Here is a 25,513-nt window from a genome sequence, read left to right as displayed (position 1 = left end):
AATAAAACAGTCAGATATTTATTTTCTAATTAAATAAATGTCCAGTCCATGAAATTACAGTTTTGGTGCCACAGTTACATCACTGGGAACCTCTAAAGACAAATAAATTCAATGATAAGTTGAAAAACCTTTTGAACACTCTATTTATTTTTAATTTATTTAGAACATTCTTAAATATTTTAATGTAATAGTTCTAGCAGAAGTGGAAAGTTACTGACTACATGTCTAAACACTGGTGACCTACAACTCAAAATGTCGCCTTTGTATAGAAAATGTAACTGTAGGCAACATAAAGTAATGAAAACTCGTTCCACTTGTACTAATGCGTCCTTGTTGATGCTTTAAGTACAGTTAGCTAATAATACCTCAATACGTTTACATCTGTATGATTTTGAATGCAGGACTTCATTAAGTATTTATACATTGTTGTATTAGTACTTTTAAGTACTAAATACATGCAGGATGATAATCATACACTAAGCCAGCACACTGTTAAGTCCACAGCACAGTTTAAATGATGAAATATTCTCGGTGATCTGATGGAGGATGAATTTTAGTTTGACGATGAAGCGTCTAAAGCTAAAAGGATTCAAGAAACATGTTAGATCAAAATCCATTTAAACAGCCACTGATCTGACAAAGTGATACAGCTGATACATAGTTGGACAAAATAATTTCAGTTCATGGACAAAAAAACAACAAAGTAATTACTGCTTCAAATACACAGTAAGAGTAAAAAGTGGAGTAAAAATGTGTTGGAATGGACCAGTCACAGTCCAGACCTAAATCCAACTGAGAATCTGTGGCAGACTTGAAAATTGCTGTTCACAGACTCTCTCCATCCATTTCACTCTCCAGATGTGCAAAGCTGGTGGACAAACCCCAAAAGACCTGCTGCTGTAATTGCAGCAAAAGGTGGTTTTACAAAGTACTGACTCAGGGGGCTGAATATAAATGCAGCCACACTTTTCAGACATTTATCTGTAAAAAAGTTTGAAAAACATCTATCACTTTCCTTCCACTTGACATTTATGTGCCTCTTTGTGTTGATCTATCAAGTAAAATCCCAATAAAATACATTTACATTTGTGGTTGTAACGTGACTAAATGTGGAAAAGTTCAAGGGGCGTGAATACTTTTGCAAGGCACCGTACATCCACTGAGGATATCTACCGTGTAAAGTTACCATCTGCCAGTTCACAACTTTGATTAAAACTTTTGTCCTTTTATAATAAATGTTTTTGATATATTACATCATAGTTCAACCTGCATTTTAAGTGTGAGTTTCCAGAAAGAATTTTCCATAATGACTGAGCAAATCTTTCTTCATCACCGTGACTATGAAGGTCACATGAAGTTCACTTAAAGGAGCTGAGCAGAAGACGGACAAAAAGAGGTGAGGGGACAGTTAATCACTGGTGGAGAAAAGGACAAAATAAAAAACAAGACAAACAACAAAAGAAGTGATGTGGTATAAAAACACCATGTGCTGCATTATTGCAAAAGTATAGCTGAAAAGCAACATGATAAACACTTAACCTCATCATGTGATAAACATGCAAAGATATTCTAATGAAAAAACATTCAGACCCACAGGGCAGGAGAGGACATTTCACAGAAATGGCCCTGATTGTGATTCTTTACAAAAACACACACATATTTTTACCTTGTTGTATTTTTACCACTTTTTCTTAAATATGGGATCTGAATATTTCTCCCCCTGGTGCATTGTGGTCTAACAGGCATCAAATGTGTGGATGGAGTAATATGATATAACCACAATGTTTCCTCTTGTTATACTTGATCACTGGCAGAGGCCAATAAAGAGGCCACAACAACCAGTGTGGGTTAATGACCATAAGCACTATTTATTAAAAACATGTAAAAATGGAAAAGTAGAAGCCTGATATGAAGGGAGGCTGGAGTATCATAAATGTGCATTAACCATATAACAAACCAAAACCAAATTAAATAAGCACACAACAACCCACACAACATAAAAGTGAGTGAACCTACCACACACACAGCTGCAGGCCACAAAATCAGAAACAAAAAGACTTTGACTTTCAGTGAAGTCATCATGGACCATAAGATACATGAATCATTCCTCAATATAAATCTGTCCCCCACACTTTACCTTGTCCCACAGCTGCAGACAGCAGAGGACAGGCAGGGGAACAGCTACTGTTTACAGAGAAACTCTAAAAGGTTTTCTGTCTTTGTTTTCTGTCACTGTAAATATGACAATTGTATTTTAACTGGTGATTTAAATATCCATGTTGATAACAAGGCAGCTAAGTGATGAATTTTATCAATTTGTTAGACTGTAAGAACATCACTCATCATGTTAATGAGCAAACTCAGTGTAGGGCAAACTCTGGACATTATCTTAGTGTAATCATGTCCTATGTTGCTGCTCTGTCAGACCATCACTGCATATTTGCATATATACATTTTTTCCACTGTTTTACTTCAGAAGTAACGGCAAATTTATTGGCACATGGCACATTTTTTGACTTATGTGCAGAAAGAAATTTTACAAGAAAAAAATGTATAAAATTATTTTCCCCAGGTTTACTTTGTAAACCATAGACAAACCAAAGGTGCTTTTTAACACAATTGAGAACATTTAAAACCCAATCGAAAACAATACCAACCACATAGACGACCAAACATCTTCACAAACTTCTTTCAAGACAACACAGCTACCATCAGTTGTGACATCAGCACAAAACATGCAGTGGACAATCTCCATTCTGGGAGCCTGTCAAGAAATTCATAAAAATGTGCTGTGATAAACACTTTGACTTAACCAGATTTTGGATGGAAATATTTTGCAAAAATTGAAATTGATGTTCAGCGGCGCATGATCCTTCTGTGCTCTCCTGAAGTCGACAACCATTTCCTTGCAGAGTGAGGTGTTCAGGCCCAGCATGCTCAGCTTCATGCTGAGTTGCTGTGGGATGATTGTGTTGGACGCTGAACTGAAGTCTATAAACAGCATTTGGCTGTCTTTTGGCTGTCTTTATTGTCCAGATCAGTAAGTGACAGGTGCAAAGTGGAGGTGATGGCATCGTCCGTTGAGCTTTTGGGACGGTACGAATCCTGCAGTGGGTCTAGTGTAGGTGGTAGCATGGTCTTGATGTGCTTCATGACCAGCCTCTTCCAGCGCTTCATGATAATAGGTGTGAGTGCAATGGGACAGTGGTTGTTGAGGCAGGACACTGGTGATTTCTTCAGGACAGGGACAATGGTTGTGGTTTTGAAGCACATCGGGACAACAGCTCTGCTCAGAGAGATGTTACAGATGTCTGTGAGAACATCTGCTAGCTGATCTGTGCATCCAATACAAATCTACATCTTAACTACATGTAAAATACAATAACAATAAATGGCTCACTGTGATCAGTCAGGAGCTGAGTTTCTGTCTCATGACAAAGAGTCTGAAGGAGAAAGCATAAATGTATTTAGTAACAAGCAAATAATGTCACTTTAAATTCTTAATAACAAAGCATTGATTTATTGCTAAACTCCATAAGAGTAAACTTACTGTTTGCAGGTCTGAATCCTGAAACAAGAGTTTACATTATTAAATTAAAAGATAATTCACTTTGACATTAACGAGGTATTTTTCTGAAATAAGTTTGTCAAAGTCAACAACTTATATTGACCATGGTTGATGTAAAATGTCAATAAAAGGGGAGAATACTTTTGACAAGCACTGTACATGTCACTTAGTGGAGCAATTCATAGGTTTTTAAATCTCTTTAGGACTTTGAGACAGACAGAAATAAACTGTGAGTAAAGGGGATTCATTGCTGGTTTAAATGTCACTATGTGAACTGTTGATCCTTTTAGAAAATGACCCAAGTTGAGCATGTTTACTTCACCTGCTGAGAATTTCCATTGTGTCCTTTTGGTAGAAAAGTTACAGCCAGTTTTTCTAACATATTATCAATTTTTGACATTGGTTGAACCTACAAATTTATTACCACAGTGGAGTAAAAATGGTACAATAACTAAAAACATCTGTCTCTCACAATTGTTCTTCTTCCACCAGATAAAGAGTCCAGTGATGCAGACTGACAGCAGCATCAGTCCTACAACAACTCCAATGACAGCACCAACAGGAACCTGTGAGGGAGGAACTGGAACCAGAACACAACATTTCCAGTTTGTCTCTGCCAGTGGATGAAGATGAACATGGAATCCACTTTAAGTTTCATATGAATAAGACAGTAGACGCCGTTTCATTTTATTTGCTTCACTAAAGGTCAAATGTAAGAATATTGTTCTTGTTTGTTTGAATTATGTCCCTCAGATATTATGACTTGATAAGTACAATGTTATCAAGTGAACTATGGAAATTTGACCTAAGGTGTAAACCAGACTAATTCTGTTGGCTTAAGGTGAAGGATTCAAATGTAAATCAGGAATTAGCATCAAAACATGTCCACATTTGAACATTTGACAACAAATATTTGTAGTTGGGATCAGAGATTTACTTTAGTGAAAAAACTAAAACCTTGTGTGTATTTTTTATTTTCATCATATCTGACTCCAGTCTTACCCCAGTTGGTCCTGATCACAGCTTTGTCCAGTTTAATGACAGGGCTGTTCCTCACACCAGAGAGCTGAAACACACAGTCGTATCTCCTCCAATCTTCAGGTTTGACTGATGAAATGTTCAGATCAACTCTCATCTGGAAGGTTCCATCATGGTTGGGGAGGATCTCTCCATGGTCCACGTCCTCATGAAGCTCCTGTCCATCTTTCCTCCAGTACATTGTGGCTCTGTCAGGGTAGAAACCTGTAGCGTGGCAGCTGACTGGAGAGGACGGAGACTTCTGGAGGAGAGACACTGAGGGAAGATCTGGAAGAAAGAGGGAGAAAAGGTTAAAGAACGGATGAAAGCAGTAAACCACGGAGGCTGAGAAAGATCAGAAAAGGTAAATGAGAAAAGAAAAAAAACAATAATAAGATTAAACTCAATAGGGACGTATCAGGATTAAAAGAGAAAAAGGGGGAGAAACAATTAAAGACATAATTCAGTGTTTATATGAACATAGTTTAGTAACATATAGAATTATCAGGTCAGGTCATGTGATTCTACCTGTTCTCAACAAGAAGCTCCTCCCATAATTTACAAACATCCTCAGCCTCTCAGGATAAATCTGAGTGAGGAAATTAACATTATGTTCTATTCTGGCTTTGTCAGCCTCCCATTCCTGTTGGATGACGTCGGCCTCTGGTTTCAGAGAGATCCACATTCGCTTCTTCAGGTCAAATGACATGAAGTCTTCTCCATCATAACCATACTGTAAAAAAACTGTCTGTCCAGTCTGTTCATCCAATTCACAGCCTTCCATCAACTGTAAGATGTGGACACCTGAGAACAACAGAGAATTTTTTCAGTCGATTTTCTGTGGATGAGTTGTACAGTTAAAAGCCACTGGGAGAAATGTTCTCTTCTGTTGCTCTTTGAAGCACAGTGATGAGTTTCTGATGTGTCTCCAGGCCTCCTGATTAATTTGTCTAGTCACTTGGTGAAGGTTACCTTCATAAACATGAACCTGCTGAACACTCTGCATCAATCATTAGCAGCCTGAGTCCATCACTGCCATCAACAACCACAATATCACCCAGACTTTTATTGGAATTATCTTCCAGAAGTCGACACATATACATCATTCTTTGACAAGAATATATCTAGTACTAAGAGGTGGGGAACAACATGCACAGGAATGAACCTAACATGCATGTTGTTGGACTGTGGGAGGAAACCAGAGTACATGGAGGAAACCCACACAAACACAGGGAGGACATGCAAACTCCACACAGAAAGGCTGCAGCCGGCAGGTGGATTCAAACGGGGACCTTTTAGCTGTGGACACTCCCCCACTGTGCTGCCCAGACTGGGTCACATAAGATTATTAATAAAGTGAAGATGTAAAAGTCTGTGGAATGCACAGAGATTTGTGGTAGAAAAACTAGTATTTTCCTGATTAGTAAGTGAGCAGATGTGCACAGGATTACTGACAAATAATCAGTGTAATAGCTTTCTGACAAATGAGCTGCAGTAAAATGTATATTATACTATTATACTATATACTATACTCATGTGATGCAGAAAAAGAACAAACAATTTCACATTCAAGTAAAGCAGTATTTTTTCCTCATACTTAATGATCAGTGTGTTTTCAAGATGAGGTCATGAAGCAGAAATCAGTTCACACTTTCATTCTTGTGCTGTGGATCAGTGTGTTGTGGTCTTGATATGTCATTTCTGTGAGGAGCAGCCATGTCATGTAATTCAAGCTCAGAGGCCCTGTCACCTTTAATGTGCCCCCAGTGAAAACTTTACTATCTTTTTACTTTCCAAGTAGAACAGTTTAAAAGTAGAACATAGAACATACTGCACCTCCACTTTGATTGAAGTGCTGCATAATTCTTTCAAGTCTGGATTTAAAGCGTTTAGGCTGTATCTCGAAACATTCTTCAGTGCACAGCTCCATTAGCCAAAGATTGTCTTTGAACAGTTTTTTCCACACATCGTGATTTACTTCCATGGTTCTGTTGCTGTTGCAGTAACCTGCCTCAATGTCCTCAATCAGGGCAACAATCACCAACTCTGGGAGGTTTTGGATTCCAGAAGATGCAGTGATGAGAAACTTAAGGGAATGTTTCACTGTGAGACAACATAAAAATACATTCAGTATTCAGCCTTAATATACTGTACACATATTGTCCCAAATGGGACATTTACAGTCTGAACATGTTCAGTTGTCTTTTCAAACTGAGGTAAAACTGTGGACGCAGGGACAAAGTGCAGACTGAAGTAAAGAGTTTAGAGATTGAAATGTGAACTTACCTGGTGATGAAACGTGACACAAGAGAAGCAACAGAAATAACGACTTCATCCTGATTTGATCAAGAATCACGGAGAAATAATCGAGTTGCTTCGGTCTCTGTGAAAGATGGGAGTGGTTGGATATTTGGCACAAATCCCACAACGTCGCCAGATTTCAATGCTGCGATAATAAGAAAACACTGAAATAGTAAAGTAGAGACAAGAACCTAATACAAATGTCCTTAAAAAGCCATTTGTGTCATTGATGATACACCGCGTATTTAAATGAGTTTTCCTTTCTTTTGAGTTACATTACATGTTAAATGTCTCCCCCCTCTGGACAGATCAGGAAGTGACTTATAACGGGACCCACTTTACAACACGATACACAAATGTGTTTCTGAGGAACAAACATTAAAGAACAATTTGGAAATGAAGTTCCCACGTCTGTAGATACACAAATGTCACTATAAATTGTGAATTATGTGATTAAAATCCTGTTTAAATATAGAAAAATTAAGTCAGCCGAATTTACTGTTAGTAGCTGCTGTTTACACCGTTTACTGTACTGATATCTATCAATATTATTTATTTTTAATTGAATATTATGAAAAATTAAATTTATTATGGCTATGCAATTCCTTAAAAAGCTTCATAGATATAATACAGTGTGATGTTTTAGAGTGAAGTGTTTGCTTTCAACTATGATGTTAAAAACACTTACTGTCGTTTAAAAACAGTGATACCGTCTAAAAATACCCCAGTATCAGTAAAAGTCTATCAGTGACACTAAAGGGAACAGAACTGTAAAATACATAAGTAACAGCAAAATAATGTTTGTAATGTATCAAACGTATAAATGTTCAATAGAGAAAGGTTCCTTTCAGAAATACATATTATATCATTTATATTATTTATGTTACACTTTTTATAACATGTTACAGGACAACATAAATTGTTAAAAATATCTATATCAAATAGCAAATATCTATCTATCTATCTATCTATCTATCTAGATATCTCCTGTAATAGCAGCATTTAGTTCTACAGTGTGTCAGATCCTATGAGACTGACACTCTGAGCTGGAATCCATGACACAAGTGGGATGTGGAGGAACAGTAGGAGTGTAGCCTAGAAGTTCAGGTCTTGGACCCAAACTGCAGCCTCATTGTTAAATAGGAGTAAAATATGAAGTCAGCAGCTGGAGACGAGTATGAATGTGAGAGACACTGAGGGAGGAACTGGAGGAAGGGGATTTTAGTTTTAGCTTCCTGTAGTTCACATAGTCCTTCAGGAATTAAGGGCAATAACTGGTCAGTAATATGTTACTTGAATAAAAAAAAAAACATTGTTTTAACCCCACGTATGTTTGTAGGTTAGAGCCTGTTCTGAGAAACAGCCACCTCTGCTTCTTCTGGTCCAGTGTTATGAAGTCTTCTCCATCAGAACCAAACTGTTGATGTCCAACAATGTCTTCAGTCTCATCTTTACATTAAGAGCCAAACATCTCCTGCAAAATGTGAACATCTGGGTCACAGAGACTTCAGTCAACAAGGGTTGTAGTCAGTTGTAACAGATATTAGGAAATAACTACTATGTACACACTTTCTCATTTTCAACTTTATTATCGGACTGAGGGTGTTTTCTCTTAAACCAATCAGATTCTGCCACAGTGTCTGTGAGCCAATCATCTCATAGCTGTCTACATTTAAATCAGTGCTGGCTTCTAAAAATTCTGTGTCTATGTACATGTTTGTAGGGAACATAACAAAGCACACGACTGTCTGATGTGTAGATGCACATGTTCAAATTTGATTTACAGTCAGATAGAATTGATCAAAGTCTGTTTATGTTGTGTATCTACATACTTGTGTGAAGAGTTAATATATAGAAATAACTAAACAAAACACAGTAGCTACAGTATAAAAGAGAGACAAGCCTCCAGGTTTGTTACAGTGCTGTTCTACATTCTCTAATTCTGCTTTTGAGGACACACATGTGACAATCAAGACGTCACTGCACCAGTCCAAGTGCTCAGGATCAGATTCCAGAACATTTTGGAACTTTTTTAAATTCTGCTTTCTTTATGCTGCAGTCACAATAATCCACCTGAACTCCATTAAACACTGAAACAATGACAAATGTGTCATTTGTTAGGAAAAAAGAACTTAGAACAAGTTCTCACTAGTACAAGCGAAAAAATCTGTTTGGACAATGCAGTAAATGTTTAATGTGTAAGTAAGTCCAAGTTAGAAAACTCCCCTGATTCTAAATTTAGCTCAAAACTGGAAGAGTCTTGTTTCACAGGAGCAGGTCTCAGGACTGTGCTTGACCCAAGTGGATCCAAATGAACACGAACATGAGCCGTATCAGCTGTGACCAGATTAGCAGTCATGCAGAGAAGAGAATGAGGACTGACTGAGCTTCCACACATCTTTGCGTCTAAAGCCCAAAAGCACCTGAGGCAAACTGCAACAGGCTGAATGTATTTAAATGCCGACAATAAATTAAATTAATGTTATGTCACTTCAACAGCTGCTTATGCAAAAAAAAAAATTAAACACTGCATGTGTGGATGTAGAGTGTGGAGTTGTCTTAAAAATACAAAAAAAACAAAACAAAAACCAAAAGAGGCTCAGTCTGTCTGCAAGATGAGCAAGATGGACACAAACCATTTACAGGTGCTGGTCATATAATTAGAATATCTTCACAAAGTTGATTTATTTCACTAATTCCATTCAATAAGTGAAACTTGTATAATGTTTACATTCATTCCACACAGTCTGATATATTTCAAATGAATATTTCTTTTAATTTTAATGAAAACCACAAATTCAGTATCTCAGAAAATTAGAATTTACTTAAGACCAATACAAAGAAAGGATTTTTAGAAATCTTGGCCAACTGAAAAGTATGAACATGTACAGCACTAAATACTTAGTCTGGCTCCTTTTGCCTGAATTACTGCAGCAATGCGGCTTGGAGTCGATCAGTCTGTGGCACTGCTCAGGTGTAATGAGAGCCCAGGTTGCTCTGATAGTGGCCTTCAGCTCTTCAGCAGAAAAGGGGAATGTGGTCCATCTCATCATAAACTACAGTAAACTTCTAATACAAAGACTAAACACAAAGTAGGTTTAAATGTTAAATGCACTTACTGAAGTAAATAAGTCACTTTGAGCTCATTTGACCTAATAACCTGATTGTGCCACATTTAGCAGCAACAAACACTTCAGATAACTGGAGTTCAGTATTAGAGGTGCAGTGGTCCAATCTTCTTCAGACACAGAAATGATCTTAAACTCACAAGAACAAATGAAAACTGTTCAGTCATATCAGATTTCACAGATATCAAATCAATTCTATTTACCTGCACAGTGACTCCTGAAGGTGCTTCACAAACAGCATGAAATTAATACATTTTAAAATAAAAACATCACCTGGTGTTAAAGGTGACATTTCTGTCTGTGCATTATGTGCAAACACAGAGATTTTTAATGACACATTGGACAAAAGAGTTGACAACCACGATAAAATCAGCTGTTTCATTATTGTGTCTTCAGATGTAAAAAACACTCTCACATAACCAGTTTGATTCATCTGTGATCTTCTGATAGTTATATGTTCAGATTAAATGAAAACACAAACTCAGGTTTGATGTCACAGTAGCTTCACAGGACGTCTCTTCTTATGTCTCTGGGCCCTGTTAAGACACATTATAAAGCACCTTAAAATATGTTTGTGATACTGGGCTATGAAAAAAATCTCTATTATATTTTATTTTACACTTGCACTCAAATATTATCTGAATGTAAACTACAGGATCATAATTATACATTATGATATAAGCTACAACATGAACAACACCTGGTGGTTTTAAAATGCAAATATTATATTTTTATATGTGTTCTGTACTTTATTAAAATGTAGATTATCTGCTTAGTACTTCTACTTGAGTATTGAGTGTGTGTGTACTTCTACCACCTCTGTACACAGTGTATCACAGTTTGCAGTGTTTGGGGCTGTGTAGCTGCAGATTGTTCAGAGTGGACATGCTGAAACTTGTCTTCCATGATAATATTAATAGTAATAATATTGTAGCTGATGTTTGTAGTACTGGTATGTACACAGCATATTGTAGTTGAAATAATGAAGTACTCACTGTGATCAGTTTGTTGTCAACTGATAAAGAGTCTGAAGCAGAAAATTAAGTGAAATTATTGAATCTGAAATTAACAGTTATTTAAAGACAACATTAAATGAAAGACAAGACTGGACACTAATTATTGATCAGCTACTAACAGTAATATCAAACAAATTAAATGTATAAATTGGATTTGATAAACTTTAGTTTATAGTTCTGAAACTTTAAAAACAGATGAAAAACAGCTCAACAGATTCTGTACAGTGACTGAAGACTCCATATCTGATTTTTCTTGGGTTTTCAGAAGTTACTGAATCAGCCAGACTTTAAAATAAATTAATAAAAAAAGAAAATATATTTTATGTGTTGTCCCTGAGTTAAATCAACATATTAAATCCAACAGTGGAGTAAAAATGTCTTTATCATGAATAAAACCATCTTTGTTTCTCACCATTGTTGTTCTTCTTCCTCCAGATGAAGAGTCCAGAGATGCAGGCTGACAGCAGCATCAGTCCTACAACAACTCTGACAGCACCAACAGGAACCTGTGAGGGAGGAACTGGAACCAGAACAGAAGATTATTGAACCTGGTTTCTCACACACACATTGGTGTGTTTTATTCAGACGTTCTGTGTTCACATTATTGTAGTTGACTTTGATCAGTACACTGTTATAGGAGCTGAAATATGAACAGAAAATGAAATTGTCTTTGGTCAAAAGCTTAAGATTCACATTTAAAATATCCTAATAACTCAGGAAAACATTTGAACAGACAACTAATTTCTAATGGCATGAAAATGTGGGTTGAATTTAGGAAATAACATTAGTTAAAAGATAAACTGGTTTGTGTTTTAAATCTGCATCATATCTGAATCCAGTCTTACCCATTCCTGTTGGATGACGTCGGCCTCTGGTTTCAGAAGGATCCACGTTCCCTTCTTCAGGTTAAATGACATGAAATCTTTTCCATGATAACCATACTGTGAAAAAACAGTCTGTGTTTTTTCATCCAAATTACAGCTTTGCATCAACTGTAAAATGTGGACACCTGGGACACACAGAGAAAAACAGTTTACAATAATGTCTCCAGTGGAAAGATGATCCTAACAATAAAGAATGTTTTATCAAGTACTGCTCTTCTCCCAGTGGTTTGTTTGACTCAAAACCAGATTCTGTGAAACACTCAGTCGTGATCAGTTTTGGTAAAACACGAACCTGCTAAACACCTGCATCAATCATTAGCAGCCTGAGTTCATCACTGGCATCAATAACTACAATATTACCCAGACTTTTATTGGAATTTTATCCCATTCTACAGGCTTCACAAACTGTATGTATTTTCCTGTTGTAATAATGTAGTCAGCAAGCTTAATGTGCAGAAATGCTTATATATGACCTCTTACCAACACTTTAAACAGCAATTCATAATCACAACAAATAACATGAACTTCTCCCTGGACATGGCTAGTACAATGGGACATGGTGCTGTAAGGCGGCAGCACTTACCACTCCCCCACCGTGCTGCTCAGAATGGTTCATGTAAGATTATCAATAAATTAAAGAACTGCAATTCTGTTGAGTGCACAGACATTTTTGGTAGTAAAACATTTGTATTTTCCTGTTTTGCACCTTTCGAATTATAATAGAATGTCAATGGTAAAAATTAAACCAAAAGAGAAACGTTCATGAAGTTTGTCGTTCTGTCAGTGTGTGACGTGTGTGTGCACAAGCAAAAAGCCACAACACAACCAAATTCTGAAACTTACTCTGCCCCCAGTGACAACTTCCTCCCTATAGTTTACAAGAAAGATAAAGAACTGTTTCAAAGTACAACATGGAAACTTCTGTACCTCCACTTTGATTGAAGTGCTGCATAATTCTGTCAAGTCTGGGTTTAAAGCGTTTAGGCAGAGTCTCAAAACACTGTTGAGTGTACAGCTCCAGGAGCCAAGGATTTTCTTTGAACAGTGTTTTCCACACATCGTGATTTACTTCAATGGTTTTGTTGCTCTTGCAGTAACCTGCCTGAACGTCATCAACCAGGACAACAACCACCAACTCTGGGAGGTTTTGGATTCCAGAAGATGCAGTGATGAGAAACTTAAGGGAATGTTTCACTGTGAGACAACATAAAAAGGCTATAAGTCAAAGCAATTTTATTTATATAGCACATTTCATACACAAAGCAACTCAAGGTGCTTTACAAAAGATAAGAAGAATGAAAACACAGGACAAACTAGAAAACACATTTGCATGACTCAGCTTTTCTGCGATATCGAATTCTACAAATATTTTCCCGATGATAAAAAACAGATAATGCAGGTCTGAATATAAAACGTCTCCCAGATCTTTTATAGTAAGACTTACACTATATGACACTATGAAATAAGGTACATTCAGTACAGCCTTACTATACTGTGGACATGTTGTCATCACACTCACACAAATTTGACTTTTACAGTCAAACTGAGATAAAACTGTGGACGCAGGGACAAAGTGCAGACTTTACAGAAGTAAAGAGTTTAGAGATTGAAATGTGAACTTACCTGGTGATGAAACGTGACAGAAGAGAAGCAACAGAAATAACGACTTAATCCTGATTTGATAAATTGGTTCAGTCCTTGTAAACATTTGAGTGGTGGGTTGTTTTTCAGAATTTCTGCAAGACGTCGCCAGATGTCCAATGCTAAAAGACGCAGAAGTAGACGATGAAGTAGGAAAGTAGAGACAGGAAGCTAAAAAAAATCGTCCCTAAAAGCCATTTTTGGAGTTGGTCTATCGTAAACGTTTCTTCTCTTATGGGTGTTGCATTAGATGCTACATGTCTCCTCCTATGATCACATGTAAACGTTTCCCAAAAAAGCAAGAAGCGACTTTACAACACTTCACAAAACAACAAACAAACACGTTTCCGCTCCGCCCACAAACGCTCCGCCCACAAACGCTCCGCCCACAAACGCTCCGCCCACAAACGCTCCGTCCTTTAGCAAGACGCGACTTTACAGCGCTTCGACTTTACAAACATGTTTCTGCGGACGCACGTTTGAGTGTGTGTGTGAGAGAGTGAGAGAGTGTGTGTGTATGTTTGTGAGTGTGAGTGTGAGACAGGGGTGTATTATGTCTCATAGTTGCAAAGAAACAAACAGTATTTGATCTTTCTGACTGTTTTTAGCTTCTATTTTGTCACCAGGTCAAATTGACCCGAACAGCACTTTTGTAATAGAAACATGTAGGGGGGGGTTGCAAATATGTGAACTGAATTTTTATTTTATATGTTGATTACACTAAATAAGCCAAGCAGGAGAAGTTTCAAAGTGAAAAAATACTTTTTCTTCTGCAAACTTTAAAACGGGCAATTTGACCCTGAACATAACAGGAGGGTTAAAGACATGATTAAGGTGAATTTAGAACATTAGAAGGAAACTGCCACAAAAGTCACTATTTGTATTTATTACCTACAAAGTAAAGGTTTTCTCACATGGTGGCTGTTACACAAACCTGCTGTATTTCCAAAAACTATAGACTCAGCTGTGTAAGCATCACATCTCACTACATTGTGTGTGTGTGTGTGTTAAAAATCAATGCTTGTTGCTTTAAACTTCTTGACACATTCGCTCTCTCTCTTCAGTGCTGAAAGAGAAACCGATGAGCAACAAAAAAGGAGGGAAATGGTCCAAGTGGCTGAGTCTGAAAACGATCCATTTTTAAACTGAAGTCATGGTTCTAACAAACAGTGTGTGTGTGAGAAAGTATTTTTTTAAAAAGAGCGGTGCATGTGATTATTGGACGAGGGCCGGTCAGGGGCTGGACAGGGCAGGCTGCAGACAGACGCAGAGAAAAGGGACATTTACCTTGAACTCCAATCATCCCGTCTCTTGGGTGGGGTCAGATTGATTTGGATGTCTGTCTGTCTGTCTGTCTGTCTAGGAGTGTGGCTGACATCTGTCTTCCTGTGAAAACGTTTCTCACAGAATGAAAAAGACAAAATAAATTGTTGGTGTTTGGACGGCACTTTTCCTTTTAGAGCTACTACAAGTGAGGGGCCAGATTCATTTATTTACTTGCTGCTACGCAGAGGAGGCCGATGTGACACAATGCTTTCGGTTTTGTGTTATTTTAACCTTTAACATGTTAAAGAGTCCAGCTCAAGAGTAAACCTGATGTTCAGACAGACGTTACGCAAACAAACTTATCAATTCCAATTATGATGCTGGGAAACTCAGACGCTTTTCTAAAAAAGACACTGCCCCAAAAATGAGATTTCACCAAGCTATTAGTTCATCAGAAATGCACCAATAAAAAATTCCTCAATTGCTGAATATCATTAAGAATTAAAATAACCCATACACAGTATACTCACCAGCACTGACACAATATCACTCTGACAAACTGAGCGACAAATACTTTAATTAAAATATGATCTGTACCCTTAAAGAGGGGCAGCTGTTGGTCAGTTGGTGAGGCACGGGAACTCTCGGGAAAAAGCCAAAAGGACAAAAAATAAATAAATAAAATAAGTTGCTGTGCACAAACTGGAGGAATGTTTGCCTTCTTGACAGTAGCTGGCGTACTTCTGTCAGACAGGTCCAACCTGCCGTTGTTTTAAGTAAATGTAAAGATATTTCAGAAAAAACAAATCAAGTGATATTGAGATCTGATGAGCAGTAACATGACAGCACTTTGACTCCATCTTGGTTGTTCTATTACCATGTTTAACATATTTCAAATGAATGAGGAGGCCAAAACATACGAACCACCTCTTCTTATAATGCACTCCAGTATGACTGCACTGCTCACTTACACCTCAATAATAAACACATAGTAGAATCATCACCTTTCTGAGAGTTTAATCCTAAAAACTGAGCAATTATAACCTGATGAAAGTAGAATTCATGGCAGAGCCGTTGTATTGGACACAAATTTAAAACAGAACCTTTAATGATTCCCGCCGCCCCACAATGTTCCAATCCCCAGAGTTGAATCTCTAATAGAATCACACATTGGCAAACTGGGTTTTGTCTCGTTGAAAATATACTAAGTAAAAGAAGATATCAAAAAAAGTAACAATTGCCTTTCACACACAAGGAAAAGGATACAAAAAGATAGTGAAGGCACTGAATGTTCCAAGAGACATAGTTCAGAGTTAAAGGAGCAGTGGAGGAAGCTATTAAAGGCTGCACCCAGATAGCTGAGGAGGGCAGGTGGAGAAAAATCCTTGAGTGACTTGGTGAGAGCAGGCACTGAGGTTTCAGTTTGCACATCAAGTCGCTTTCTAAACGCTGAGGTTTTCAATGTCAGAACTCTGTGACATATAGTACTGCTGACCTAAAAGACCAAGTAGTGACTCAAAATCATATATTCTGTTCTGTGGAGCAATTAAACAAAACTGGAACTCGCTGCTCATGGACCAGCGAGGAAGAAGAATGAAACCCTGCCTACCGTGAAGCATGCTGTTTGCACAGTGGTGCTCTGGGGCTGCTTTGCTTCATATGCCACTGGATACACTCGATGGTTTCATTCAAGTATCAGAGCGTCCTGGGAGAAAACATCATGCTGCCTGTGGGGAAGCTGGAGCCTAGGCATTAATTCACCTGTTCAACAGCACCGTGATCCCAAGCACCAAGCCTTGGTGGACTAACTTGTTTGATGTGTTCTTTGCAAACAGCTGAAAGTTTGGCGAAAATTTCTAATTTGCAATGAGGGTTGAAAAAGTCCAAGCGTATAAGTTGCAGTATTCATAATCAACATGTTGAAATGTGGTGCATCAAAACTAAAATAAGGAACTCAGGTCACACTTCATATGGTTTTGTGAAAAAGTTTATAGTATATGGTAAATACAGTACATCCATCCATCCATGGTCCTATGTTGTAAGGTCGTGGAGAGATGCCGCCTCTCCCAGCTGTCAGTGCGAGAAAGGCAGTGTAGACACCGGACAGGTCGCCAGACTTGAGATAAACATCCATTTACATTCAAACACAGGCAACATGGAATCACTGTTTAACCCAACAGCAAGTCTCTGGACTGCAGGAGGAAACAACTAAGTACACACTGTACATACAACGACTTCCTCAAACAAAATCAGATAAAGGGTTTTAAATAACATTTAGTGCCTCTTCTTCCTCTTTTCCTTTATCCTCTGCAGGGCTACAGTTTTATTTTACGTAAGTGACTTAATATTCAGATACGCAAAAGAAACCAAAAGCACCTTTAATTAAGTAAGAAAACACATAGAAATGCCGGATTTTCAAAATGCTGTGGCAGCTGGTTTCAGTGTGGTGACCTGTCCCTCTCACTTTCAGGGACTTTTAGGGTTTTGTTTCCCTCTAGCGATGACACAAGGAACCACACTCAGAGCCACAAGGTTCAGTAGTTTGGGTTGAACAAACCAAACGTGTTAATTCACCCTCAAATACTGAAAATGTCTTATTAGGTTTCAAATCTGTTTTTCTTCTGCAAATGATCCTGATTCCTTTAGTAAATGCATATGAAGATGTGATCTTAAATTCATTACAGAAAAATGTTTAACACTGCACAATGTGGGTTTTGCTGTTTATGACAATTAACTAAATAGAGATAAATAGGAGCCATATTTGAACTTGGGAATTTGAGTTCTTCTAGTTGCAAAATCACATGAAACCCAATATTACATTTTCAGCACCATAAAATACATCGTTAACATCACACTGATAATATCTTATCAAAACTTAACAGACAATAAAATGGCTTTAAAGTTAGAAAAGAACAACAACAAACTTAAACACAAACGTATTAATACCATGAGCTAGAACACTGACAAAATGCCAGTTTACTCATAAAACAAGTATATTAACAGGAGAGATACTCAAACACACACATACACAAAATTAATAAACAAGTACCCTCAGATCTCAAATGAGACCCTATGCTACAGTCTGCTACTCTCTGCTCAGTGCTTCACATTTATGAAATTACAATAATAGGAATGCACCAACACTGACGAGTCAAGAGGCAATTGTTGGAATTGACTGACTGGTTAGAGCCAATTGAGTTAAGTACCTCTGTATCACTGTGACGTGTCCTCTTCACATTTGGATGTTTTTGTGTTTCTTTCTAGTAAAATTACAATCAAATACGTTACTTAGAGTAGAAGTAGAATACAAAAGAATCAAAGCCATGAAAGCACTTTGCATGAGCTAAAAATAATAGAAAGGGGGAAAAAAAACCTTTAAAGTTTCTCATTGGGTGTAATACTGCATGTCGAAGGTGTTTCAAACTTGGGACAATGCAGATCAAGGTGGTATAATCACACATGTAACCAATTATTTGCATTTGGCTTTTCTGTTTATTTCCAGAATTAATTTATGTTCTATCCTATAAGAAGAATATTTGTACTTTTGGTGTGTACTTTCTTTGCAGGTGTGGGAAAGCTTTCATGCTAAAATGTCTGTAGAAAGACAGATGCATCTGTTGTTACTCCTGTTTGGTTTTCCTCCACACTAATGGTTCTGTCAGCTCCGGTTGTCAAAACACTTCATCAGGATAGTAAATTTTGCTGGAGGCCTGTACAGACAGATTGAAAATCAAAACACCAATCAGAGTTCATACTGGTCATTATTACCATTGAATATTGTATTTGGACGATTTACGTGTTTCTGGCAACAAGTGGCCATTTTCTAAATTGATCCTATTTTCCACAATCCACACAAAGACGCCAAACCCAGCAGTGTGTAATATCTGCCAGTCTGGATTGTTAAAAATGGGATTCATTTAGAAAATGGCCAAAGTTTACCTTGAAGATAAACTCTGAGGTGACTTTTCTTTACGCCAATATTGTCATTTTATGCTACGTTGCACTAAACCTGAGCGAACAGGCTTTTACTTTGTTACACTTACTTGACATTTAGTTACATTTTTACATTTAAAATGTACTTTAAAATATCAATAAAATACAATAAATAGTTAGATTGAACCAGTGCTTTCCAAACATTTTGTATTACAGTTGAAGGCCTCTCCAGATTTAATCTGAAACTTTATAAGGAACTTGACCTCATTTGGAACTAAACTACATAACTGTGTATAAAGTTGCAAAAACTGTCTCCACCTGTACTAATTGTGCATATTACTTAGATTTTTCTGCAGAATGAGTCATTTGAGTTTTAACACTTGTAAGTATGTTTTTCTGATATTACCTCAGTATTTTTATAGGACTTTGAAAGTATTCTGCATTCTGTAATGGAGTATTTTACATTGTTTTACGAGTACTTGTACTATAGGGCTTTAAAAGTTCTTCTAGTATGAAATTCTGCTGTAACCGGCATCAAACGTGTGTACTGAGGGTTAGATCACTGAGTGAGAAATTCTCTGTTGTGCAGAAAGGAAATTATAAACATTAATCGCATGTAAACACACTCTTTGATTAGACACTTTTGCCCAAGTAATGTTCCTTGACACATGGAGTAAAAAATAATGAGAAATCACATCTCTGTCTCTCACCCTCTTTCTTCTTCCACCAGATGAAGAGTCCAGTGATGCAGCCTGACAGCAGCATCAGTCCTACAAAAACTCCAAAGACAGCACCAACAGGGAAAACTGGAACTGAAGAACATGGAATCAGAACAGCAAATGAAAACTTTCTTTCGGCCATGATGAGATGAATATGTGCTATTGGAGAAATCTAGTCAAACTTTTAAGATTAAGATTATAATGTAGAGCAGATATTAGCAGTATTTTAAATTGCATGTCAGGCAACAAGTATTAGAGCTGAGAACCTTCTTCTACTTTGTTACTGGTTTGTTGTAGTAATATCACTGCGAAATTAACAATTATCATAACTCAACTATGAAAGCAAAGTAAGTTAAATTGGACTTATTCTGTTGGCCCAAGGTTTAAAATCTAAATTAACATCATATCATCTTGTCTACATTCAAATCGACAACAGGTGTTGTTAAATCAAGGACATCAGAGAACACTGCTCTGATCAGAAACTGGAAGATAACATCTTAGATGAAGCAAAATTGGTCTCTTCCAACTTCTGATTAGCTAAACACACCTGATCCAGATTAGCAGCGGTGGGTGGTGCAGGGATAGATAGAAAACGAGCAAAGCAGTGTTCCCAGAGGACCAGGATTGGGAATCATCACAACTGACTCCAGTCTTACCTCCGTTGGTCCTGATCACAGCTTTGTCCAGTTTAGTGATGATGTCCTCAACACCAGAGAGATTAAACACACAGTCGTATTTCCTCCAGTCTTCAGGTTTGACTGATGAAAGTTTCAGATCAACTCTCATCTGGAAGGTTCCATCATGGTTGGGGAGGATCTCTCCATGGTCCGCGTCCTCATGAAGCTCCTGTCCATCTTTCCTCCAGAACATTGTGGCTCTGTCAGGGTAGAAACCTGTAGCGTGGCAGCTGACTGGAGAGGACGGAGACTTCTGGAGGAGAGACACTGAGGGACGAACTAGAGTACAGGGGTGTAGAGGAACAAGCAGAAAATTAAAAGGATGAATCGAGGAAACATTTCAGAGGGGCGGAAACTACCTGCAATCGCATTCACTTACATGTAACTTGTGAAATTATTACATGTGGTCATGTGATTCTACCTGTTCTTTGCAGTGAGCTGTTCCCATAGTCCAAATACTTCTTCAACCATTCAGGGCAAATGTTGCTAAGAACTGTATTACTGTGGAGTAATCGATTTTTGTCTTTATCCCACGTGGGTTTTAACCTGACTGCCAATTCAGAGAACAGCCATGTCTGAGCCTTCAGGTTTAATGTTATGACGTCTTCTCCATCATAACTGTACTGTTCATATCCATCGACTTCTTTAGTCTCGCTGTCCCATTTACAGCCAGACATCTCCTGTAAAACGTGAACACCTGGAAGAAAAATGGAGATTTCAGGAAACTAATGGGAGATTGTTCACACACACTGTAAAATCTTATGTTGTAAGCTTACAGTAAACTACTGGCTACTGGTTGCATTACTTTCACAGTATGTAGCTGTGTGTAAATTTACAGCTCTGTACTGTGACTTCACAGTAAGTTTGACATTAAATTACTGTGAGTTAACGGTGTGCTACTGTGAAAATACTGTATAATGTTGTGATTGTACAATACATTTAGCAAATGTTACCGTGATGCAACAGTATGCTGTTTACTGTAGTTTACTGTATTTAATTGTAATTTCACAGTAAATGTTTTATGACATTGCTGTGAGGTCACAGTATGCAATTGCAGAATGACAGTAGATACTGTAAAAGTAATTCAGGTCAGTAGCCAGTAATTAACTGTAAATTTACAGGTATAATTATATTGTAATATTGTAAATTTGATTTAGTTTAGAAACTAATGTAGTGGTACAAAAACAAATCATATTACTACAATAACAGCATCAATTGTACTAAGTTATTTTGCCAACAGTACAGTAGGAGTTGCTGCAGTCATGTAAATGTATATAAACCCGTAAACAGGGTTGTTTAAGACTCAATGTAGGGAAATAGATTATTAAACCGGACATTCTGATTGGAAAAATCAAAAACTGTAGTACATATAATCAACTATAAGACAAAACATTTGGACATTTCTTTAACTTCCTTGAGCTTTTTAAAACACTAATGACAGTTTTCAAAACATACTGACATTAACACGCATTTCCTCCAACAACTGTCAACCATTTATGGCTCTTTTAACATGAAAAAACAGGTTCCAAGTTATGAGTGTTCCTCCAACCCTTCTCTGATTTCCAACTTTTCACACAGTCCTGTCACATTGTGTCTATGACGTCCACTCAAAGTCAATGAGTTTTCTGATAAAAGTATCACATTTCTCCCACAGAGACTCCAGAACATGTGATTTTCATCCTCTGGGAGCTGAGTGGAGTTGAGATGAAGTTTTTTTCTGTATTTCCAGTGGAACGGACAGAGCAGTATACAGTGTCTCTACATGTGTCCATGTGCTCTAGTGGTTTGTATCCAGCACCAAATAAATAATGCAAAAATAAAAAAAAAAAATAAACAGTAGGGAGGAACAAATAAAAATAAGCACACAGTACCTCCAGTGGGGTCCAGCTGCTGTTTTAAGGTCTCCAATAAAGCTTTTAAATCCTGATGTGCTCTTATGCAGGTCTGAATGTGCCACTGCTTCTGCTGAGGATCATCTTCAACTAGTTTCTTCACCCAGTCCTGTCTGGGTTCTGCCGTTTTGATGTCGCTGTCACAGTAACCCACCTGAACCCCATCTACCACCGAAACGGCCACAAATTCCGGGAAGGTTTGGACTCCAGGGGACGTGGTGAGGAAGTATAACAAGGAGTGTTTCACTGTGAGCCAAAGTACATTTTTCATAAATAATCAGTCGTCAGTTCTACATAATCAGCAGACTTTTATAGACTGTATTGATGATGCACTATGATTTAGGCTGTTTAAATTGTAAAACATATATTTAGAGTCACGTTTGAAAAGTAAAAGCATGACGAACAAACAAAAGCATTTTCAGTGAGAACTGGATAGAATTCATCATACAATCACAAGTCAGTGAAGCGGCCAGCGCCGTTATTCGTGGCCCAGTTCAAAAACGCACGCAGCCGAAAACCTTCGACTCTGCGAAGTGAAAGTAAAACTATGTCCGCGCTCACTGCGTAAAAGCTCCAACAATCACCCGACTGCACATGTGAATCACACATTCTAAGCAGATTCTTACCCGACTGTGTCAGTGGAAGGAAAACGAGCAGAAGAACAAGCTCCATACTCTTCATATCAAGGCGCGTACCGTTGGAGCCTGATGCGCGGGTGAGGCTGCACGCGGCAGAGAGACGCGAGGGGGGGACGTCACGTGCAGGTGGGTGACGCAGCAATAACCGTCGACTGATGAAAGATATAAAACCTGCTGTCTTTCTTAATTTAATTCCAATTCACTTTATACAGAAGCTCGATGACACTGTATTCTCAAAAAACAGAAAACAAAATGGAGACGTTTTATCTGTGTAGAATGTTGAGATCAAAATAACGTACATCTGATTTACTGCTCATGGTGCGTGCAGACAGACAGACAGACAGACAGACAGACAGACAGTTATTAGTAATATCTGAAAAGCTAAGTGAGGGATCAAATGCTTTAGCAGCTTGGTGTGATGCGTTCATAGCTGCCTGCTCTCTAGTAGTGACACAAGGAAACACCCACTGATCCACAGAGCTCAGTGTAATTTTAAGTAAACCAACTAAAGTTTCTATCATTATTACTCTGCAGTGCTGTTTCTTCCTCTCAAACACTGTCAGAAAATAAGTGATATATTGTAGAAGGCCACAGTTGTACTTTTCACACCAGGTACCTATATGTACCCTTGTGGTTTCTTTGGAGCAGAGAGCAGCTGTAACAAGGCAAAGCCATTTCCATCTGGGATTAGTACAACGAAAACATATTCATGAAAATAATCGTGTCGCTTGATAATTTTACCAACATTTTTTCTTTATTTCTTGTCCAGTATAGTGGTGATGAAGGCTTCAACATCAGCGAGCTGCCACAGTAACCCAGATGGACTCCATCAAACGCTGAAACACCCACAAACAGGGATGATTTGGAGTCCAGACGATGTGGTGAGAAAATATGTCAGAGAGTGATTCACTATGGGACAAAACTCTTTTTAAAGTGATTTTTTTTAGATACTTTTACATGAAAGTTCTGTTTTTCTGCATTAACTTTACAGTGTAAATCAAACTGCTAGTCAACAGCTAAAGTGGATCTTACCTGAATATGTGACAGGAAGAAATATGAAGAGAAAAATAAGCTTCATTTTCTGTGTAGTCAGTACATGTCAAGCACAAACTGCTGGAGTTAACTGTGCGAGACCACAAACAAGTCCAGTCACTGCACTTCATATCACAGCCTGTGTTTTACTGTTTGGAATGAGGACAAGGGGACAAAGTGCAATAAACTCTGACAATAGATTCAAAGAGAGGTATGTTGTTTGAGCACAAAATAAAAAAAATGTCTTATCAGATCATGGAAAACCCGAAAAGTGTGGGTGAGGGAGTGTCCACACCTGTGCAGCTAAAAACTAAATCTGAGGCTAAGTAAGAAAGAGGGAAAACAAAGTGAAACACGAATTGCTTTAATTCAAACACGATACTGAAAAACAGACTTAGAAATAACACACACTTGATATATTACTGCAACTACTCTAATGCTTCTGACAGTGTCTCCACAAACAATAATTTGACTTTATATTTAACTCCAACATGTTTAAAAATGTTTTCTAAGAATAGAAAAGAATAGACAAATGCACACGTGAGTTTATGTAGCAAACTCAGTTCAGGCACAGACAGAATTTTTAGTTATATTTTTACTTAAATAAAGAAAATAGTGAATGGACATGAGACAAAGCAAGTGTTCATTAGCTCACAAAAATAACAGATACTACATTTGGCTACATATTTAATCATAAATATAATATTTCTGAAGTTGAATCAACATGTTAAATCCAACAGTGGTATAAAAAATGGCTTCATGATAATTTAAAACAGCTCCATCTGTGACTATTGTTCTTCTTCTTCCACCAGATGAAGAATCCAGTGATGCAGACTGACAGCAGCATCAGTCCTACAACAACTCCAACGACAGCACCAACAGGAACCTGTGAGGGAGAAACTGGAACCAGAACACAATATTTAGACTCTGTCTCTACCACTAGATGAAGATATATTCATCTATGTGGCATCGACTTTAGCTTTTTAGTATGAGAAGCAGATTGTGTGGAGCTAAAACGAATCATTTCACCCACTAGACGAGATGAGCTGATGCATTATAAGATAAATACTTAAATAAATACTTAATTTTTATTAAAATGTATCTTTAGTTTGCTACTTGTTGAAAGCTTTTTTTTTTTTTTCGTTTTTTCGGCGTAAAAACTGTGACAAATGAGACAATGAGCCGCTGTGGTGACACTGAACTCACGGGATAAACCGAAAGGACAAAAAAAATCCATGCTACATGACAGATCGCCTCAAGCTCCATCGGACTGGATGTGAGGTGTTTATGAACGGCCATCTTTGAGTCTTTTTACAGAGTTGAATTCAGAGCCTTGACCTGTGGATAATTACCGAGGCCACTGGGCTCCACATACTCTAATGTTTTAGCCTTGATCTGTGCCTCACCACAAACTATTGGAGGTCCACAGAGGGTTGTTTGGCTTCTTGGCTTGTTTTACTCTACATGTGGTGTAAACTGTGGGATGATACACTGTAAACGCGGATCTGTCATTTTCTACTACAGTGTAATGACTAAAGTAAAACAGAGCACGACTTAAAAAAAACACACTGGAAGGGAAAGATACCAGAGTAACAGATTTAGTGGAGCACAAACTAACACAGGAACTGAGGGGAGGCAGACACGAACAAAGTGAACATAAAGCACTGGCAAACTGAAAAAACACAGAAGCATAGCTAAACATGAAAAAACCAGGACCAAACAAGTGGAGAATAGCAAGAGGCTGGATCAAATCACTGAATTAAACAAAAGGCAAAACCTAAAACACAAAACCCAGGAGCGA

General features: G+C 37.7%; 3 protein-coding genes and 1 long non-coding RNA gene across 12 annotated transcripts in view; 1 reads left to right on the top strand and 3 right to left on the bottom strand.

Annotated features, from left to right (window-relative positions):
- Positions 1-11: 11 nt before the first annotated feature.
- On the bottom strand, positions 12-13,917 carry LOC137100944 (major histocompatibility complex class I-related gene protein-like). 5 transcript variants are annotated; one of them, XR_010910968.1, is made up of 9 exons: positions 13,538-13,917; positions 6,872-7,031; positions 6,422-6,688; positions 5,114-5,389; positions 4,571-4,873; positions 4,041-4,148; positions 3,551-3,568; positions 3,401-3,443; positions 12-3,286 (listed from the first exon to the last, which is right to left on the bottom strand). XR_010910968.1 is itself a non-coding variant. In XM_067478658.1 (8 exons), exons 2-7 carry the CDS (start codon positions 6,918-6,920, stop codon positions 3,430-3,432), a joined length of 927 nt encoding a protein of 308 aa, XP_067334759.1. In that variant the 5' UTR covers positions 6,921-7,031; positions 13,538-13,916; the 3' UTR covers positions 13-3,286; positions 3,401-3,429. The 5 variants fall into 5 exon arrangements, 1 of the variants encoding a protein (XP_067334759.1); XM_067478658.1 differs by lacking the exon at positions 4,041-4,148 and having other exon boundaries at positions 13-3,286; positions 13,538-13,916; XR_010910972.1 differs by lacking the exons at positions 12-3,286; positions 4,041-4,148; positions 4,571-4,873; ... (1 more) ...; positions 6,422-6,688; positions 6,872-7,031 and adding exons at positions 11,443-11,550; positions 11,876-12,039; positions 12,842-13,108 and having other exon boundaries at positions 3,397-3,443.
- Positions 13,918-16,792: 2,875 nt separating this feature from the next.
- On the bottom strand, positions 16,793-22,792 carry LOC137100634 (major histocompatibility complex class I-related gene protein-like). 4 transcript variants are annotated; one of them, XM_067478540.1, is made up of 6 exons: positions 22,669-22,792; positions 22,022-22,288; positions 20,572-20,847; positions 20,130-20,429; positions 19,465-19,566; positions 16,793-18,531 (listed from the first exon to the last, which is right to left on the bottom strand). In XM_067478540.1, exons 1-6 carry the CDS (start codon positions 22,721-22,723, stop codon positions 18,506-18,508), a joined length of 1,026 nt encoding a protein of 341 aa, XP_067334641.1. In that variant the 5' UTR covers positions 22,724-22,792; the 3' UTR covers positions 16,793-18,505. The 4 variants fall into 4 exon arrangements, with proteins under 4 accessions (XP_067334641.1, XP_067334638.1, XP_067334642.1 ...); XM_067478537.1 differs by having other exon boundaries at positions 16,793-18,081; XM_067478541.1 differs by having other exon boundaries at positions 19,465-19,560.
- Positions 22,686-24,656, top strand: LOC137101101 (uncharacterized). The gene is made up of 3 exons (XR_010910995.1): positions 22,686-22,806; positions 23,450-23,561; positions 24,525-24,656. It is a non-coding gene; the product is annotated as an uncharacterized lncRNA (long non-coding RNA).
- Positions 24,455-25,513, bottom strand: part of LOC137100452 (major histocompatibility complex class I-related gene protein-like) — a 185,966-nt gene continuing 184,907 nt past the window's right edge. For both annotated transcript variants that reach the window (XM_067478292.1, XM_067478303.1), the window contains exon 5: positions 24,455-24,612. In XM_067478292.1, the coding sequence (XP_067334393.1) occupies positions 24,470-24,612 (143 nt within the window). In that variant the 3' untranslated portion in view covers positions 24,455-24,469. The remainder of the gene's footprint in view (positions 24,613-25,513) is intronic.

This window comes from Channa argus, chromosome 1, assembly GCF_033026475.1.
Source record: "Channa argus isolate prfri chromosome 1, Channa argus male v1.0, whole genome shotgun sequence".
Classification (NCBI taxonomy): domain Eukaryota; kingdom Metazoa; phylum Chordata; class Actinopteri; order Anabantiformes; family Channidae; genus Channa; species Channa argus.
Note: the sequence above shows the minus strand (reverse complement) of the source record. Positions and strands in the feature narration are given on the sequence as shown.

Excerpts from the sequence above, each read along its gene's own strand:
- LOC137100944 (XM_067478658.1), bottom strand. The coding sequence starts at position 6,920 with ATGAAGTCGTTATTTCTGTTGCTTCTCTTGTGTCACGTTTCATCACCA. Across the intron at positions 5,390-6,421 it reads GCACTTCAATCAAAGTGGAG|GTGTCCACATCTTACAGTTG; the intron begins GTGCAGTATGTT and ends TGTTGTTCTCAG. Across the intron at positions 4,874-5,113 it reads GAGCTTCTTGTTGAGAACAG|ATCTTCCCTCAGTGTCTCTC; the intron begins GTAGAATCACAT and ends TCTTTCTTCCAG.
- LOC137100634 (XM_067478537.1), bottom strand. The coding sequence starts at position 22,723 with ATGAAGAGTATGGAGCTTGTTCTTCTGCTCGTTTTCCTTCCACTGACA. Across the intron at positions 20,848-22,021 it reads GCAGCTGGACCCCACTGGAG|GTGTTCACGTTTTACAGGAG; the intron begins GTACTGTGTGCT and ends TTTTTCTTCCAG. Across the intron at positions 19,567-20,129 it reads TGTGATCAGGACCAACGGAG|TTCCAGTTTTCCCTGTTGGT; the intron begins GTAAGACTGGAG and ends CATGTTCTTCAG.